Genomic DNA, 18442 nt, shown 5'->3' with positions numbered 1-18442 from the left:
TCTAGAACGTTGGATGATGAGGAGCTATAACCAGAAGTTGAAGGTCTCTCCAACTCATCCTACGCCCACCACCAGCACGCACCACGTTTTCACGTGCCTGAAGCTTTTAAATTTCACGACAATAAACCCATCAAGCCACCCAAAAGAACAGATACAAACTTAACCAAGCACCAAAAATTTATAATGAACCATCAATGAAAACGTTACCAATCGATCTTCCCACATCTAGATTAAAAACCCTACTTCCTGTTTAGATTGAAAATATTAAGACTAAATCCATCTCGACTCGAGAATTGCTTTTGATTTTCACTGTTGATGGCTTTTTCGTTCAAAGCTCTTAACGATGACAGATGAGCTTGTGTAAACTTTTAAGTTTAGTAATATATTTAATCTAATAATTAGGTGAATGTGTATTAAACATCCTCCTAACGATGATAGATGAAAGTGAATTTAATAAAAACTATATTTTTATATTTAGTCGCAACATATTCAATAAGGCCAAAATTAAAAACATGCTATGGTAGAATTCAAATATGACTCTATTTTAATAGAGTAGATGGTCTGTTGTGAAGTTAATAATCCGAGATATTTTATGATATTTGAATTTACTATTTTATTTACTTTGTATTTCAATATTTAAAAGAAAAAAAATATTATAGATGGAAAAAGTCTTTTTACGTGTAATCAAACAAGTAATAAAAGGAGAATATGAGCCTCAGTTAGGCCATCCACCTCAGCTTGGAAAATCGTTCAATAGGGAGGTTGCTTTTTGCCACGTCGGCATCTGTGGGTCCCCACTCAATAAAATCTGATTTTAATAATGAGCTCTGTGATTTATGAAATGGATTTCCTAAACTGTCTACGCCAGTCGCCAACTCTATGTTTTGTAAAAATATTGAGCCTAAATCTTTTCAAACCTTACTCTATCATATTTTCATTTTAATATAAAATAAAATGATAACCCAAGAACTCAAAAGAAAACAGCCCACAGAAAAGTTTGTCGACATAGAAAAAGGATCGCCAGTGCTCACTATTCTTCGTATTCTTCCACTTTCCTCAATCGTATCGTCGCCATTGAAAGCAAAAGAAGCTCGTACACTGAAAAGCCAAAAGACCAACGTTTCATCTACAGCTTAAAAAATCGTTTTCAATCCAAAACTTCTCATTCAATTCCAAATCATTTACCTCACTATTTATCATCACTGTAATTCCCACTCCGGTCGTTTCATGTTTATGTCAACTTCCTTTATAAATTTAGGGTTAGAAACTCGGACCACACCCCATCATAAAAAACTGCACTCATCAAATACAGCCCTCTATTAGTCACCGTTCCTGCTTCCGCGCCTTACGTCACTTTAGACAATCGGCATCTCGGACGGTCTTCCCAACAGATTTTTGAGCCACGCATCCGTTTCTGGTATTCTCTGTTTTTGTTATCTTTCTTCTCTTTTTGCAGCTGTAGAGTTAGTGATCGCAATCTGAGTTTTATGTTCTTTTAATCTAATTTATTTTGATGTATTATGTCAAATATGTTTGTCTAGGTAATGAATTTAAATTTAGTTTGAGCAAAATCTTACTCAATTCGAAATGAGAAAGTCGTAGGATTTTTCCACATGTCATGTGATTCCCTTTGTATAGGCCATAGGGCAGTAGTGATCTTTCAATAGTGCAAGAAACACTGCGGTATATGAAGAACTCATGGAGAACTGAGGTATGAATGACGTTCTTTTTACTGACTTTTGGCAGGTGAATTTTCGGAATCTAAAGATGGCGTGGTGAGTCTCGCGACTTTCCCTGATATCCACCCCGATTCTAGAGAAGGTAGGCCAGTACTTATATTGTTCTCTTCAATACTCCAAGTCTATTATCTATCTCACCCTCTCACCTTGTGCTCTACAACATGGCTTTGTAGCATGTTGACTCATAACAACGATTTGTAGATACCATTTTTTTAATGTAATGATTTACTAACTCTCAACTAATCTCTCACTCCACTGTTCTGAACAGAGCTCTTTGGTCAACGTATTCATCCAAGCTGCATGAGCCAACCACTATCGGCATATCTTAGAAGAAGGTCTCAACTTCAACATTGGATCACAGAGTTTTCAAAGTCTTCCGATGACAAAACTCTACAAAATCATCAACCACTCTTTCATCATCTGATTCATCCCTTCCAGAACAACCACCAGCTTGACTACCTTCAAGCACCGGAACACCTAATCAGCGATAAGGTGAGGTTGCATATATGACAACTGACAAGGACAATGTGGAGACTGACTAAAAATAGTTCTTAATGAAAATAGGTAAAGAATATTGTTATCTTTTTTTTTTTTGAGAAAACAATATTATTGTATCTATGATTTATAATTAACCGATTAATGTGCAGACAGTATAATAATAGTCAAAAGACTACCAAAAAAATAAATGAAATCTAGGGAACACTGCCATACCACTACGCGAAAGCCATAGACCCTCACTCGAACCTTTAACATTGCAATGAAAAAAAAGAAGATGGACATACCAAGATTTTCAAATTAAAGATGTCTATGTGTTATGACTTTCTCACAGGTTCATTTACAACGGAGGCTGTGGTAGAGTCGAGAGACACAAGGGATGGTGTTCAACATGAGAATGAAATTACCCCTAAGCGTTCAGGACATGTGATATGTTTTACCTAGCTAATAGCCAGGAATATATATGTACGATCAACATAAGAACACATTACATTTATGAGGGGAATCAACTGTGGAACTCAAATACATTGGAAAATATCACAATGTTTTACTAGAGTGAAAAAAGGAAGAAAAAAAAACAAATATGTCTAGACAAGAATAAAATGTGATGATTTTGGGAGTTGGTGGAATTGATGGTCAACGGGAAATTGTGGTAAGAGAACAAATCGGCAAAAAACAATGATCAGGGGGCACAACAAAATTGAAGAACTATAACAATTGGTTTAGAAAGTTGAGTTATCACAAGAACCACTCAGACTCTTAACAAAGATAAAAAAAATATTAATGTTTAGGCTAAACAAAACAATAAAGCCCAGAAAAACATGTTATATTATTTTCGACATACAAATATTATTCTCGACATGATACCCCGTGCTTGCGCGGGGCTAAGACCCCTAGTAATATATAATCAGAGGAGATAAGAACTGTTGAGAAAAAAGAATATTCATTTTGAGCTTTGACATAATCAAACCCTTAGATAATCGTATAAGGTAAAAGTTATGTAAAACAGAAAAAGGTTTCGTTATATAAGAGTAACAAAGGCCTTAACTTCGACTAATATTACCAAAAAGCTAAACCATGGATCCTGCTGCTACGGTCGATGAAAATCAGACTAATATTACCAAAAAGCGACATCCATGGTGGTGAGTCCCATAAACGATTCTTACCAGTTGTCCCATAAGAAGTGATCACTATATTTATATAACAGTCGATTGTATTAACAAGTTAGGCTTCTCTCTTTTTGTATATACAAATAGTTAATACGTTCTTCTGGTGGGTTGATGCAGGCTAAACAAATTCGTGATTTATGACATTGTCATGAGCGCACTCTTGATAGCCTTAAACGTTGCAATATTTTTGTATATAAAACACTCGAAAATTCGCATAGCTGTTCCACACAAATGGCACATGATCGAGGTGTTTTTCAGTTTCTACTGCGCAGCATTTATTTATGGTGTAGCTTTTTATGGGTCTACATCTTCCTACAGAGCTTACCCGAATGTTTCGAAGGCGGCATCATGGGTCTTAGTCATGTCATGGCCATTGTTTCACTCATCATCTTCATCTATTCCATCTCTCCCCTTTATTCTCTCTTTTTAGGTATACCTTCTGCATTATGGTTTGTTTTCTATTTGTTCTACTCTTTATCTTTGCTTTAGTTTTCTGGAACAATGATTCTTATATATTATGATGACTCTCATCTTTTTAGATTTATACAAGTTTGTGTTAATAAAATCCTTTGGAAGGAGTCAGAGCAAACTAATCGAATAGCGAATTGCATAGAGTAAGTAAGATACATTCAATCAAAACCGGATTAAACCGAGTTAAACCGGATTAAACCGAGTTAAACCTGAAGGACTATTAGTCTTTATACTCCTCCTCCTCGTTGTCCAAAATGAATGAAGGATCTTCCTTCCACACAACATCATCATTTCTTCAGAATGAAGCAGCATAGTATCTGTCTCTCTTCTCAGAGATGTGACTTCTTTATCAGCAATCCCACAAGGCACAATGTGCTCAAAGTACTTCAGATCAGGATCTATGTTGAAGGCCAAACCATGACTAGTGATTCCAGAGGATATACGAACCCCAATCGCACCAATCTTTCTATCCCCGACCCAAACCCCTGTTTCACCTTTGTGTCCTGCCCGAGCTTTCACGCGGTAAACTGAAGCAAATTCAATCATCGACCTCTCCAACGTCTCTACATAGTTCCTAGCACCAATACCAATGCTGCGTAAGGAAATGATGGGGTATAAGATGGCTTGATGAGGACCATGGAAAGTGATATCTCCTCCTCTTTGAGTATAATGAAGCTCAGCTCCAAGGCCCTTGAGATCAGCTTCAGGGATCAGTAGGTTGTGATCGGTTCTACGTTTTCCGAGGGTATAAGATGGTGGATGCTGAAGAGAGAGGAGGGTATCGGGGATTCGATTAGCTTTTCTGTCGGAGACTAACTTGTCTTCAACTTTAAGTGATTTCAAGTAGTTGACAGTGCCTAGCTTCCAAACCTCCAGGGTTCTAGGGGATCTCATTTTCTGCAAATCATCCATGATCATGTGAAGATGATTACTAGAGCCAAACACATAGCAATGGGACCAAAACAGCACACCTTTTACAACAAGCAACTAAGCTAGAGTTAAGAATACAAAACCCTAAAGACAGCACATCAACATGAATAGTATTTTGGTACTAAAAAGGGTCTATGAGGCATTTTATCGAACCTGTAAGGCTGTAACGCGCATAAGCAAACGACCTTATCAGATAAAAAAAACTATCGAATGATCAAGTGGAATGCATCTTACAAGAGTGAAGTAAACGATAAAGTCATAGACTTTGAAGGAGTAGATGACCGATACCAATTCGTTTCTTGTCCTCCACGGCAGAGACAATTGTTCGTCCAGATTATAATTTTTTTAAGTGTTTGTAATAAAGCTTCAAAATTGAACGACTTCGCACAAATTAATCCTCTGTTTTAATTTCAATACAAATAATCCAAGCCATTTACAATCTTATATATTAAAATAGAAGTCACAACCTTGACTCATGCGTGATTTAAAAAAAAAATGGACATAATGGACCTATTACTAGAAAGTTTACATTTAATTTTTAATCTTATATATTAAAATAGAAGTAACAACCTTGACTCATGTATGATTTTTAAAAAAATGGATCTAATAGACCTATTACTAGAAAGTCATGTTACATTTAATTTATAATATTATCATTATTATAGATCTAAATAACTCACTTTCTAGATTATAGGAACTAAATAATTTGTCTATAATGTTATCAATATTTTCCAAGCAAAAAAATTATCTGGAAACAACCAATTCAATAAAAAAATATACGATAAAATTATTATGTTTTAAAAGGTGATAGACACACCTCATATATTTTATACTAATATATACCAATGTAGAATTGAAAACAAAATGTTTATATGAAAATAAACATCCGCTCGGTTGCGCGGATTGTTTCTTAATATGCATCTGGACATTGACTGTTGTCATGTTTTCTATGATTCAAATTCATAGTAGTCCCTCCGGATACGAATATAAGATATTCTATATTTTTATCTTGTATACAAATGTACGATGTTTTGAAATATAATTAATGCATTTATTTTTAAAATTTAAACATAAATTAAAAAGTAAAATTATAAGTGGTGAAACTTTATTGATATAATCAAAAAATAATAATTAAAATAATGTATTTATTATTTTTTAATATGTGTGTAAAACTTTAAACATTTTATATTTAAATCCACAGGGAGTATATTTTAGTGTGGAAACATTAATAAACTTTTAATCACTACTAAAGAGACTACCACATCGATATTCACGTATTTGTTTTGAGTTCTTGTTACGAAGCAAACGCTTTGTTCTGTGCATGTCTTCTTTGGACGACAAGTTTCACAAAAAACGTTACGAAACGGACCTAACCTCACGTTGACTGGTTCGCTTGTTCATATTGGTCAATTGGTAATATATATACTATTTTAAGAAAACATTTGTTTAATTACTACAAAAAGCACTATATATATATGGAAAGAATATGTTAAGCCATCCTACAAATTCAACTCCAATATAGCAAATCTTATTGAGAAATCCTGCATCAATGAAAAATTCACCAAAACTTTGTGTTGCTTTTCTGATCATGGTTCTTTTGTTTGGTCTGAGTCATGAGTTACCACCGTTATGGCCCCGAACCGACCTCACGATGACAAATAATCTTGGAGGTCCAGTTCTTACGGTTCATTGCAAATCCAAAGATGACGATTTGGGGGTTCACATGGTGGCTGCCAAAACAGATTACCACTTTTCGTTTCAGCCAAATATATGGAAAACAACACTGTTCTTCTGCAGCTTCCAATGGAACGATCAGGTCAAGCAGTTTGATATATTTGATGCTCCGAGAGATCAAGATGACGGTTATAAATTTTACTGGACTATCAAACCTGATAGCCCATGCAAGCTTGGTAAAAAAATTAAATGTTTCCCATGGAAATGATTTGATAATATATGATTGTGATGATAAATATATAATGTTTTTTACCAACAAAATAAAAAATGTATAAAGATGATCAAATGAAACATCTAATAAAAGTCTTTTTATGATGATCATCTTCTCAAAGACTTCATTAATCTAGTTTCCTTCGTTTCATTGTGTTTCTTTTTCCTTGTATTAGTTTAAAATGGTGTGTTGTGAAGTTAATAATCTGAGATATTTTATGATATTTGAATTTACTATTTTATTTACTTTGCATTTCAATATTTAAAAGAAAAAAATATTATAGATGAAAAAAGTCTTTTTACGTATAATAATATATAATCAGAGAAGATAAGAACTGTTGGGAAAAAGAATATTCATTTTGAGATTTGACATAAGCAAACCCTTAGATAATTGTATAAGGTAAAACAGAAAAAAAGTTTCAATATATAAGAGTACTAAGAGCATCATTAGTGGTTGATTTCTCAAAACTAAGTCTCTCATATTATTATATTAATAACTTGATTTATTAATTAATTTTAAAATGTAAAATAAAGTTAGGTAAATTAGAAGAAGACACGTTAGTACTATAGTTTCTTAAGAATTATGTTGAGTCCCTCCCTGCACATACGATTCTTACCTTTTGATGTTTCTCTCTGCTACTGTGTAGTTGTTTATTAATTTTTGTAGCAAGAGACTCTTCCAAAAGAACACCAATGCAGGTGCTCTAAGAGCATCAACAGCGGTAAAGTCTCTCCATCATGGTTCATTATGCTTTTATATTAATATTTTAACATAATTTATTTATTTAATTTAATCTTAATAATTAAAAACCAGTTGCACAAGTAGAAAAGTAACACATGTAGAATTAGCTTGTGCAACGTTTCTCCAAGATGAGCCGTACCTCGTCTTTTCCCTTTTATCTTTGCTACTTTACAGTATTTTATTATTTGTTTTGGTGAGGTACGATGCAAGAGATGCATCGACGCGGATGCCCTAAGAGCATCATTGTTTTGGTGAGGTACGATGCATGTGATCATTTGTGTCTTGTTCTTACAGGAGCATTGGAAGTGGAAGGTTCACGGAGGAAGCAGTATGAAGTCAAATATCGTGTAGTGTCACGGATCATTGGATGTGTAGTGTCACGGGGTTGTGTAGTGTAGTGTCACGTAAGCTTATGTTATTGTCGTGTAGTGTCACGACATTGTTGTTGTGTAGTGTGTTTCGACCAAACTTTTTTATTCTCATATGCATAAACTTGTACCAAACTCAATATTATCATGTCTATATATTGCAATTGGTATTATCATGTCACTTGCACCTCTTTCTCTTCTCTCACAATTTTATCATAAGTTATAAAACTCTTGGCCAAGCAAACTCTCAAATCTTTTTTTTCCTTTATCTCTAAATTTTACATCACCATTTTCTAGAACTCCTACATCATCATATATGGCTTCTTCTTCTCATATCAATGTAGATGAATCTCTTGATGATGCACTTGATGAGCTCTTTGATCAACATTTTGAACAAGCTTTTGAGGAGTTTACAATTCATGGTGATCAAGAAGAAAGAAGAAAAAAAATAAAAAAACGAGCTTATATCGAAAGAAATCGTGAAGAAGGACATAATCGTTTATGGAATGATTATTTCAGTAAAACTCCCATGTATCCTGACAATTTCTTCCGCCGACGTTTTAGAATGAACAAGCCATTGTTCATGCACATTGTTGATCGACTCTCCAACGAAGTTCAATACTTTCGCCAAAAAAAAGATGGTCTCAGAAGGATTAGTCTCTCTCCCATTCAAAAGTGTACTGCAGTCATTCGTGTCATGGCATATGGTTATGCGGCTGATACGGTCGACGAATACCTCCGGCTCAGTGAATCAACAACTCGGTTATGTCTGGAACATTTTGTGGAAGGAATAATAAATTTGTTCGGTGATGAGTACCTAAGAAGAACAACACCGGCTGATCTTCAACATCTACTTGCTGTTTGAGAGTATCGTGGATTTCCCGGGATGATAGGAAGCATCGATTGTATGCATTGGGAGTAGAAGAATTGTCTCACCGCTTGGAAAGGGCAATATGCTCGTGGTTCGAGTAAACCAACAATCGTTTTAGAAGCGGTTGCTTCATACGATCTCTGGATATGGCATGCGTCCTTTGGACCTACAGGTACATTAAATGATATCAATGTCCTTGATCGATCACCTGTTTTTGATGACATAATTCAAGGTCGAGCACCAAAAGTCACATTCTCTGTCAATGGAAGACAATATAAAATGACTTACTATCTCACTGATGGTATTTATCCAAATTGAGCAACTTTTATCCAATCTATTCATTTACCACAACACCCGAAAGCAGTTTTATTTGCTCAAAAACAGGAAGCTGCCCGAAAAGATGTCGAGCGTGCTTTTGGAGTCTTGCAAGCTTGCTTTGCCATTGTTAAAAATCCAGCGCTCTTCTGGGATAAATAAAAAATCGGGAATATTATCAGAGCATGTATCATACTCCCTAATATGATAGTAGAAGACGAACGAGATGGATACACTCAATATAATCTTGCAGAGTTCATCCAAGGAGAAGAAAACGAAAGTTCACATGTCGATTATGATTTTGATAGAGATCGCCCTACAAATATCGTAAATATGATGGGTGTTCGAACAGACATTCGTGATAACCCAACGCATCACCAACTGAAACATGATTTGGTTGAAAATATCTGGCGTAAGTTTGGGGACGGTGAAGACAACAACTAAGCTCGGATGCTTCTTTCAAATAATTATCGTTTATTTTACTTATCTTTGGTTTCATGTTTTTATTTAAAAATCTATGTTTAAAAAGTTATCTTTCATTATGTTTTATGTAATAAAAAATTTTAATTTTTTTTAAAAAATGTTAAATAAATTTAAGCAACCTAAAAATTTTATAGACTTGCAATGGAGGTGCAAAAATTATAAGTTGCTTACCAAATCCCCTAACCAACTTTTACTTCTTAAATATTACTAAAAAATAATTAGGCAACCCATAATGGGTACCTAGGATAAGGGTGCTCTAAGGCCTTAACTTCGACTAATATTACCAAAAAGCGAAACCATGGATCCTGCTGCTGCGGTCGATGAAAATCAGACTAATATTACAAAAAAGCGACGTCCATGGTGGTGAGTCCCATAAACGATTCTTACCAGTTGTCCCATAAGAAGTGATCACTATATTTATATAACAGTCAATTGTATTAGAGCATGATTAATGGAAGTTTTTAGGATGAAGTTCTTAGCGGAATATAAAAAAAATCGTCTCTTAACTTTTAACTAAAAAAACTAAGAACAGGTTCTTATGATTAATGGGGTTCTTAAGGTGGGTTGATGCAGGCTAAACAAATTCGTGATTTATGACACTGTCATGAGCGCACTCTTGATAGCCTTAAACGTTGCAATATTATTGTATATAATACACTCGAAGATTCACATAGCTGTTCCATACAAATCGCACATGATCGAGGTGTTATTCGGTTTCTACTGCGCAACATTTATTTGTGGTGTAGCTTTATGGGTCTACATCTTCCTACAGAAGGCGGCATCATGGGTGCTAGTCATGTCATGGCCATTGTTTTAATCATCGTATTCATCTATTCCATCTCTCCCATTTATTCTCTCTTTTTAGGTATACCTTCTGCATTATGGTTTGTTTCCTATTTGCTCTACTCTTTATCTTTTTTTCAGTTTTATTGACCAACAATGTTTCTTATATAAGAGGAAACAAAATTCAACTCCTTGCGAAATCTTTTAGCTTTATTTGTATATACATATGAGGAAACAAAATCTATTGAAAGGAGGCACAGCAAACTATTCGAATAGCGAATTGCATAGAGTAAAAGTAAGATCCATTCATTCAAAACTGGATTAAACCGGGATAAACCTGAAGAAGAACTATATATTAGTCGTTATACTCCTTCTCCTGGTTGTCCAAAATGAATGAAGGATCTTCCTTCCACACAAGTTCATCATATGAGAACGCTTTGGCCAAACAAGAAACCAATTCTCTTTGTCCTGATTCCGTTCGCAGAAGAACTGCAAAGTCCATCTGCTTTCTTCTCACTCACAGCCCCGAATCCTTAACAGCTCGAGTCTACAAAAACATTTCCACAGAGTGCAGACCTGAATCCGCAACAGAGCATATCTATCATCACGAGAAGCGAGCAGCTATACAGGCGCTTCTCTCGAGTTACTTTCGAAAGAAGGCATGCAGGTCAAAGCAACAATGCAGAAGCTTCTAGAAGGAAGAAAGCAGCAGAGATCAGTGGAAGCAGAGAAACAATGGAACAAGAGAAGGAAACTTCCAGAAGGAATATGCAGAGGAGTGGAGTTATTGCAAAAAGGAATGAAGAGGATCAAGGAAGGTTTAAGCGAGATGAGTTCAAATGAGAGTCAAGACTTTCATAAGAGTTTACTGAATCAGTTTTCTTGTCTTAAAGATTTGGTGTCTTATTTGGTAAGCCTCGCTGCCTGGGGAGTAAGATAGATATTTTTGTTACTCCTGAATGTTATGTTTGATAGTGCATGCAGAAAAAAATGATCAAACTAAAAGTTACGTCTAACAAACTAATCAAAATATTATGACAACAGTTATATCTAATAAAAGTCTTTTATTATGACAACAATTTCACGATCTTTGTCTTCCAAAAAATATTTTGTTTCCTTCTAATTATCTATTAGAAAGACTCTCAACTTGTTCTGTCTTGCTGATTCTTGAAGCTTGGTTCTTTTCAATGATTGGGCTATTCACTAAAGGAGGTTTCAGTAATCGCGGTCTAGCTGTGATGTGGCTTCCTCGACTTACTTCTACCAAGGATCTCGTCCAAGTTTGCATGCAGATTGATCTAAGTTTTTTTGTTGGTTTCGATCAGGCTCAGTTCTGTGTTGCTTTAGTTTTAGGCATGGCAAATAGTAAGTGTATGTTGGTTTAATCTTAGCTTCTTGATTCCCATGTGTGGGCTTTCGTTTCCGGGATAGATCTGTTATCTGCCGGATTTAGTCTCTCGGGTTTATTACCGACCGGCCATGTATTCTACCTCTGAATTTCAATATAATATTCTAGTGTTAAAAAAAAAAAATTAGAAAGACTCTCACGCTTAGTCTGGCTGGTTAATATAGAATATACTAGGGTCGGTCCGCGCTACGCGCGTGATATGAGTTATGTGTGATTTCAAAACTATAGAATTGTATGTTATTTTTTGCTTGTGTTCTATGAACTTTTGCAAAAGAAATGTATTATAATATTTTAGGTGTGTAGAGGATATATGTTAGTTTATTTTAAGATTTTAATAATCTTATTTTATTTAGCCTTTTTTTTTAAAGTTTGATGTGAAGATAATATTTTAATAATCTTATTTTATTTAGCCGTTTTTTTTAAAGTTTGATGTGAAGATAATATTCTAATTCTTTAACTTAAAAAATTAAATATTCTGAATTATGTAAATAAATTTTGTGTACAATTCAAGTATAACTTTATTTTATTTTAAAATATTTTGAAACGATCATTTATATAATTATGATCAATACTTTAGTGTTTATAATAAGTCTTGCATATTTGTTTGTATTCTATTGTTGCTAAATTGTATATTGAGCTAGAGGTCGGTATGTGCTTTGCTTGGAATGTTTACTTTTTAAAAATATATATTGGTGTCTTAGAATTATTTTTATATTTTGCAATTATTTTTATAGTTTTTACAATTTTTTTTATTCTTAAAAAATTATATTGTAAATAATTGTTTTTTCAAATTTTCTACAATCAAGTGTTAATTTATTTTCTAGAATTATAATTTTGTTAGAGATATCTTAATGGTCCACACCATAAGAATGTTTGTTGATTTATTTTCAAGAGCAGATATTGTTTTGATATATTTTAAATTTATTTTAATGCATGGGTACCCGTTTAAATTATGTTTATTTTATTGAAATCCAAATATATTTTAAGATCTTCGAATTCCAAAATAAAAGTAATACACATGTATGTTATATTAGTGTATAACTAAATACATAAAATTATCATGAAATTTGGTTAGTTTGAGTATTTGAGTGGAAAACCATTAAATACTTTAGTGTTTTGAGTTTTTTATTATTATTTCAAATACTTACTTTTGACTATTTTTAGATACTTTCAGGTACTTTAGACAACTCCAGGTATTTTTGATTATTTTTGATATTATACCTTGAATTAATTATTATATTTACATATATAATTATGATTCAAAAAACTTTGAGCACATATATATATATATATGAGGGTCGCTAGCGGCTCAGATGAAAAGATGTGATCAGTAGGGTAAATCATATGGGTGTTCAATCCGGTAAAACGAAACCAATAAAAACTGAACTGAACCAAAATAGAGAAAGTGGTTTAGATTTGGTAGTATTGAATAAACTGAATTGATGTTATTTTTAAGAAACCCCAGTATACCGATCCAACCGAATAAACCGAAGAAACCGATTAACTAACATATAATTGTATACCTATATATAAATTTTATAATAAAATTAAAAATACACATAATTTATTTTATTAATATGGTATTCGTGCTTAAAACATTGATTTTAATTTTATTTTATTTTTTAATTAAAAAGGTTGTTTTATTTTTCTCATTTTCATCAAATTAAATAGAACATGATTTTTAATTTTATTGGTAAATACTTGTGCTAAAATATATTTATATAATAATATTATGATATTAATATTTTCTTAATTTTATTGTAATAGTTAAATAAAACATAAAATATTAAATTTAAAGTTAGAGTAAGGAATATATTTATGTATTAATAAATCTGTTTTCTAATCATATAAACTAATTTATCATCGAAGATAAATATAGTTATATGTTTTTGGTATAAAATCGAATAAACCAAAAACTGATGGTATATAAAACGAACCAAACAAATTAGATATGTTTCCAATATAGTAGCTAGTTTTTATAAGCCGAAATACGAAAAACTAAACCGAAACCAGATCGAAATCCGGAAAGAGAACAGGCCTAGTAACTCCCGAAATATCTTGGAAGTTTTCTTAAGAATCCTGGCCGCCAGAACGGCTGCTCCATTCGAGATCTTCCACTCGGGTTCTCTACTCGACTCCTTTTCTGCATGCACCCCTTTAAGTGCTTCACGACTTACTCCAAACCTGAAATGACTCAAAGAGAACAAAAAAAATTCGATAAAGACTTGAAAATGATTTAGTTCATATACAAAATGTGTCAAAAACACAATATATTAAAAACTTATAATAGAGGTAATGTAGCTCAGAAAACATGTCAAAACTCTGATGACAACTTCCATACAGAAATGCGTACTATAGTGGGACAAAATATACGACTTCGAGCTCAAACAAAAGAATTGATAATATGTTTGTAAGCGTTTCTTGACTGGGAATTCTGCAACTTTGGAAGCCTGAAATATTTATGGCCCCTATGTATGGACGAAGCATTACTTGTACAATGGCATTAATGGCGACACAATGACGGTGGTTAGCCAACTTTATGCATATTCCAGTTCTTGTCTATGCCAATATAAGGAAGCTTCATACGTAATATGATTTAGAAATTAGAGTAATATGTTGGGTGTGGGTCTATGGTGTTTTTCTGTTTAATGTTCTGTTATGAAAATTATTGCTTCCATAAGGAGGCTAGTTGGTTGTGGTTTGGCTTGGTGATTTAAGGGAAGATGTTAGGAGGAATTTTTTTTTAAGTATGGAGGTTGGTAACTCCCCCTACTGAGATGAGCTATAAAGTTCTTATTGAAGCATGAACCTTAAGTAGACACTGTATGCAAGAGTAGAATATCCATGACTGCAGGATTTGCAAAATCAGTGAAATCATAGGCTGCTAACTCTAAACCAGATGCATCCATTTATTTAAGTTATATATATATGCCCAAATACTCTTCTCGTATTTAACATAAAAACAACAACCAACCACAGGGTGACTGGTGAATCAATGCACTAAAGTTAGATATGAAATCTTGGGGACACAGCTGCACGAAGACACACTCCCAGCTATTCCAGTCACTGGATTGTTGGTAGTATGTTTGTTTTGCAGGAAGTAGCCTTGCTGTTGCTATCAAGTAAACTACTCGCATATCCTATCTGTCACCTGTAATATACGCAGAGAAATTTAAATTTCATAACTGAGAGAAACTGGTAAATTGGTAGAGCTGGAACCCACCTGTCCCAAGGTCTTTGAAAATCTATCTGTAAACAATATTAGTTACACCATTTGGACTGCTTGTTGCAACCATTTTGTCAAGTATTTTGAGACCACCAGGTGTTGTTACTCTTGAAAGTTGTACCTACGACGAAGACAACATCATTGATTTCAGCTGAAATGGACAAATCCACACGGTAACTGCAATACCACACCTTGACACATGCCAGATGAAGAGTTAAGGGTAGAGGGTGAAGTTAGCTAGAAAGTAAGTTCAAAGTCTGTTAAGCTAAATGTTAGTTACCTGAAGACACCAACAGCATTTGATTCATCACATCTAATGCCGGTGAATGAAGATACACCTCGCTGGAGCTTCTTGGAGCACTTCGATCAAGAGATGTAACACCAGCCATTATCAGAATGAATTCCCATTACGTTGCCGGTACAGGGAACGTCGACTGACTGGAATACATGAAAAAACAGTGGAAAATCATTTAGCACCAAAAATGGTTAGTGGTAAGTTAATTAATAGAGTTGCATAACACCTGAGGTTGTATTTTTATGACATATTTATCAGTTCCGCTACAGTGAGAGATTCAATTTTCTGCGTACGAAGATACTTTGTTAATGTTGTTGGCGCAGCTGTGCCATCTCTGACCTATCTAATGCGTTTATGAGAGTTTTGAAAAACCAGTAAAGACCACCGGAATCAATTATACACTCGAGGGTAATCAAATAACTGGGAGTAGCTTACTTACCTCTCATAGTAACACTGTCCTGCAGCTGCTTCTGAATCAAAGTAGATGCAAGTTCATGACATGGCGTTGATAAATAACCAGGCTGAAAAGGGATATAACCTTAGATTCAGACAAAGTTGAGGTCAGTTTAATACGCATTGTCACAAACAAAACACTCAAATGAATACATAAGCAGGAGCTCAAGTTTTAACATTAAAACTCACCTCACCTTTGGCGAAAATGCAGAAGAACATAGGCAAAAACAGGCATGAATAAAACGATAGCTTTACTTGGAGGAGCAGTAACCTCTGTTCCAAACAACTAATTATTGTAGGAAGTAGATTAATTGATACTGAAGCAATGAAGTAATGGCTCAAAAGGGGTTTGATGAACTTACAATTTAACATCAATGACGTGAATGAGCAATATGGCTCTCACAGCAACACTGGAACCAGCAAAGAAAAAGAAACCAAAGCCATGAGCACAGCCAGTGGCTCGATCCTTCATGATCACCACTTGTAAAACCTCACCGAAACTCTGAAGTACTCTCGATATTCAGTGGTCTTCCATGATAGTCGACCGATGAACATCTTACATGATTCCATTTTCATCCTGCAAAAGCAATTGTTTGCAAGTATATATACATCTAATTAACATCTCGCTCAGACTGAAAACATCATCTATATTAAAGAAAAAAAGCAGAATCATCTGTTCCAAAAATCTGATGGAGAAAATCAGATCGGCCTAACCTTTGTGGGAAAAAATTGGATGTACCGATGAATATGAACAGTTTGGGTCTTGATGGATCATGTGAACCGATAAAGCTACGATCCTGGATTCCTGCAAACAACACATGGGTCGATCAAATGAAGATGTAAGTTTGAAAGAAGAAAACAAAAACCTATAAGAGAGAGAATCTGAGCAATCCACCTCGACCCTGGAAGAACAGCTGCCAGCCTTCAAATCAGCAAGAAGAATCGATGAGTTAGCCAATAAACAGGAAAACGAGATTCTAGATAAAACGTCAGAGAGTCAAGGTCGCAGACGATCAGCAAATCGTCGATGGAGAAATTAGGTTAGAGGGCAAGTCGCATCGTCTTTGGTCGGATAGAGCAGTCAAACGTAGAGCCCAACATGTGAATAACAAAGAAAGTCCATCATGTCACGCGTTTAAATGAAACGCTGAGTTTCATCAGTACGTGACATGTGTCGCGATGAGAGGCATCGACTTATCTAGTTGGCGGCTGACGTGGAGGCATGAGGAGTGAGAGAACTCTATTTTATAATAATAGATAGATAGATAATTAGAAATGATAAAAATAGGAAAGTGAGTGGGGAAAAAAACAAAGTGAAAAAAAAAAAAATTTGGAAAAAGAAACGAATCTGTTAAAACAGGAGAAAAATTTTCCTATGAAAATCTACAAGTGGAGGCATGAGGAGTGAGAGAACTCTATTTTATAATAATAGATAGATAATTAAAAGTGATAAAAATAGGAAAGTGAGTGGGAAAAAAAACAAAGTGAAAAAAAAGTAATTTGGAAAAAGAAACGAATCTGTTAAAACATGAGGAAAATTGTCCTATGAAAATCTACAAAAAGACAAAATGATTATTCTGCATCGTTTTACCTTGTTCGGCTTTATCCGCTCAAAAGACGCTATATATCCGCTCCATGTGCATACACACGACAAAAAAAGCGACAGATGATTACATAATCTAAAACATTACTCGTAAATAAAATAATGGAAAAACCGGATGGAGAGTCTATGGAGTACAAACGCATGAAACACGTATGCAATTATATCAACAAATCACATACACATATTCAAATGAATCAATCCAACATGTTGACATATAGCACCAAATCCCCACCAAACTATGACCCCGTGCCAGATCCCCATGAATTGAAAATTGTAAACTTATTTCTCCACGAATCAATAGTTCAAAATTTAATTACCCATAGATGATGGTTTTAAGTCGGATTACAAGGTTTAATCGGTTTACTCTTAACGAAACAAATTAAAATCAACTTAACCAACCAAAAACCAAATTTATATATATATATATATATATATATATATATATATATATTATTTATTTTCTTCAACAACGATAAAATCAATCCATCTGAAACTGAAACTATGGTCAACATTTGATTCATCGACATCTCAATCAGATTCAACCCAAATTGTCTTTTTCACCGAAAAGCATTAAATTTCTCTTTTGCATAAGCATATATGCCAGAAACTGTAAGTCTTTGGCACATTATCCCGTCGGATCTATAATGGTGAGAGGCAAAATGTGATGATGATTCAAGGCAACATAGCTTCCATCGGAGGACCTGGTTCCACAGTTTTTGTCTACGCCGGAGGTGGAGAGAATGTGGCATCGCCGACAAGATGGAAATGAAACAGAAATGAATAGTCATAAGGAAGAGTGATGATGAGAGAAGATCAGTTTTCACCATCGCAGTCGTTGAGAAGGAGAAGAAAGAAACATGTGAAGATGATTACCTTCAAAAAATAGTATATATATATATAAGATTTTTTATTGGTTAAGTTTGATTTTAATTTATTTGGTTAAGAGTAAACCGATTAAACCATGTAACCGATTTAATACCATTATCCATGGGTAATTAAATTTCGAACTATTGATTCGTGGAGAAATAAGTTTACAACTTTCAATTCATGGGAATCTAGTACATGGTCATAGTTTGGTGGAGATCTGGTGTTATATGATAGTTATCGTAGGGAAATAGATTGTCGACCACATGTGTCTGATATTGAA

At 34.2% G+C, this 18442-nt stretch overlaps 1 protein-coding gene and 1 long non-coding RNA gene across 3 annotated transcripts; one reads left to right on the top strand and one right to left on the bottom strand.

Moving 5' to 3' along the window:
* Positions 1-996: 996 nt before the first annotated feature.
* Positions 997-2722, top strand: LOC106310465. Of its 2 annotated transcripts, none has more exons than XR_001263791.1 (4): positions 997-1417; positions 1747-1821; positions 2008-2303; positions 2569-2722. It is a non-coding gene; the product is annotated as an uncharacterized LOC106310465 (long non-coding RNA). The 2 variants fall into 2 exon arrangements; XR_001263792.1 differs by lacking the exon at positions 2569-2722 and adding an exon at positions 2387-2476.
* A 1335-nt stretch (positions 2723-4057) lies between these two features.
* On the bottom strand, positions 4058-4768 carry LOC106308366 (octanoyltransferase-like). Its single transcript, XM_013745525.1, has one exon. It carries the CDS (start codon positions 4766-4768, stop codon positions 4058-4060), a length of 711 nt encoding a protein of 236 aa, XP_013600979.1.
* Between the last annotated feature and the right edge of the window lie 13674 nt (positions 4769-18442).

The sequence above is a fragment of the Brassica oleracea genome, chromosome C8 (assembly GCF_000695525.1).
Source record: "Brassica oleracea var. oleracea cultivar TO1000 chromosome C8, BOL, whole genome shotgun sequence".
Classification (NCBI taxonomy): Eukaryota; Viridiplantae; Streptophyta; class Magnoliopsida; order Brassicales; family Brassicaceae; genus Brassica; species Brassica oleracea.
This window is presented reverse-complemented; position numbering and strand designations above follow the sequence as displayed.

Excerpts from the sequence above, each read along its gene's own strand:
- LOC106308366 (XM_013745525.1), bottom strand. The coding sequence starts at position 4,768 with ATGAGATCCCCTAGAACCCTGGAGGTTTGGAAGCTAGGCACTGTCAAC.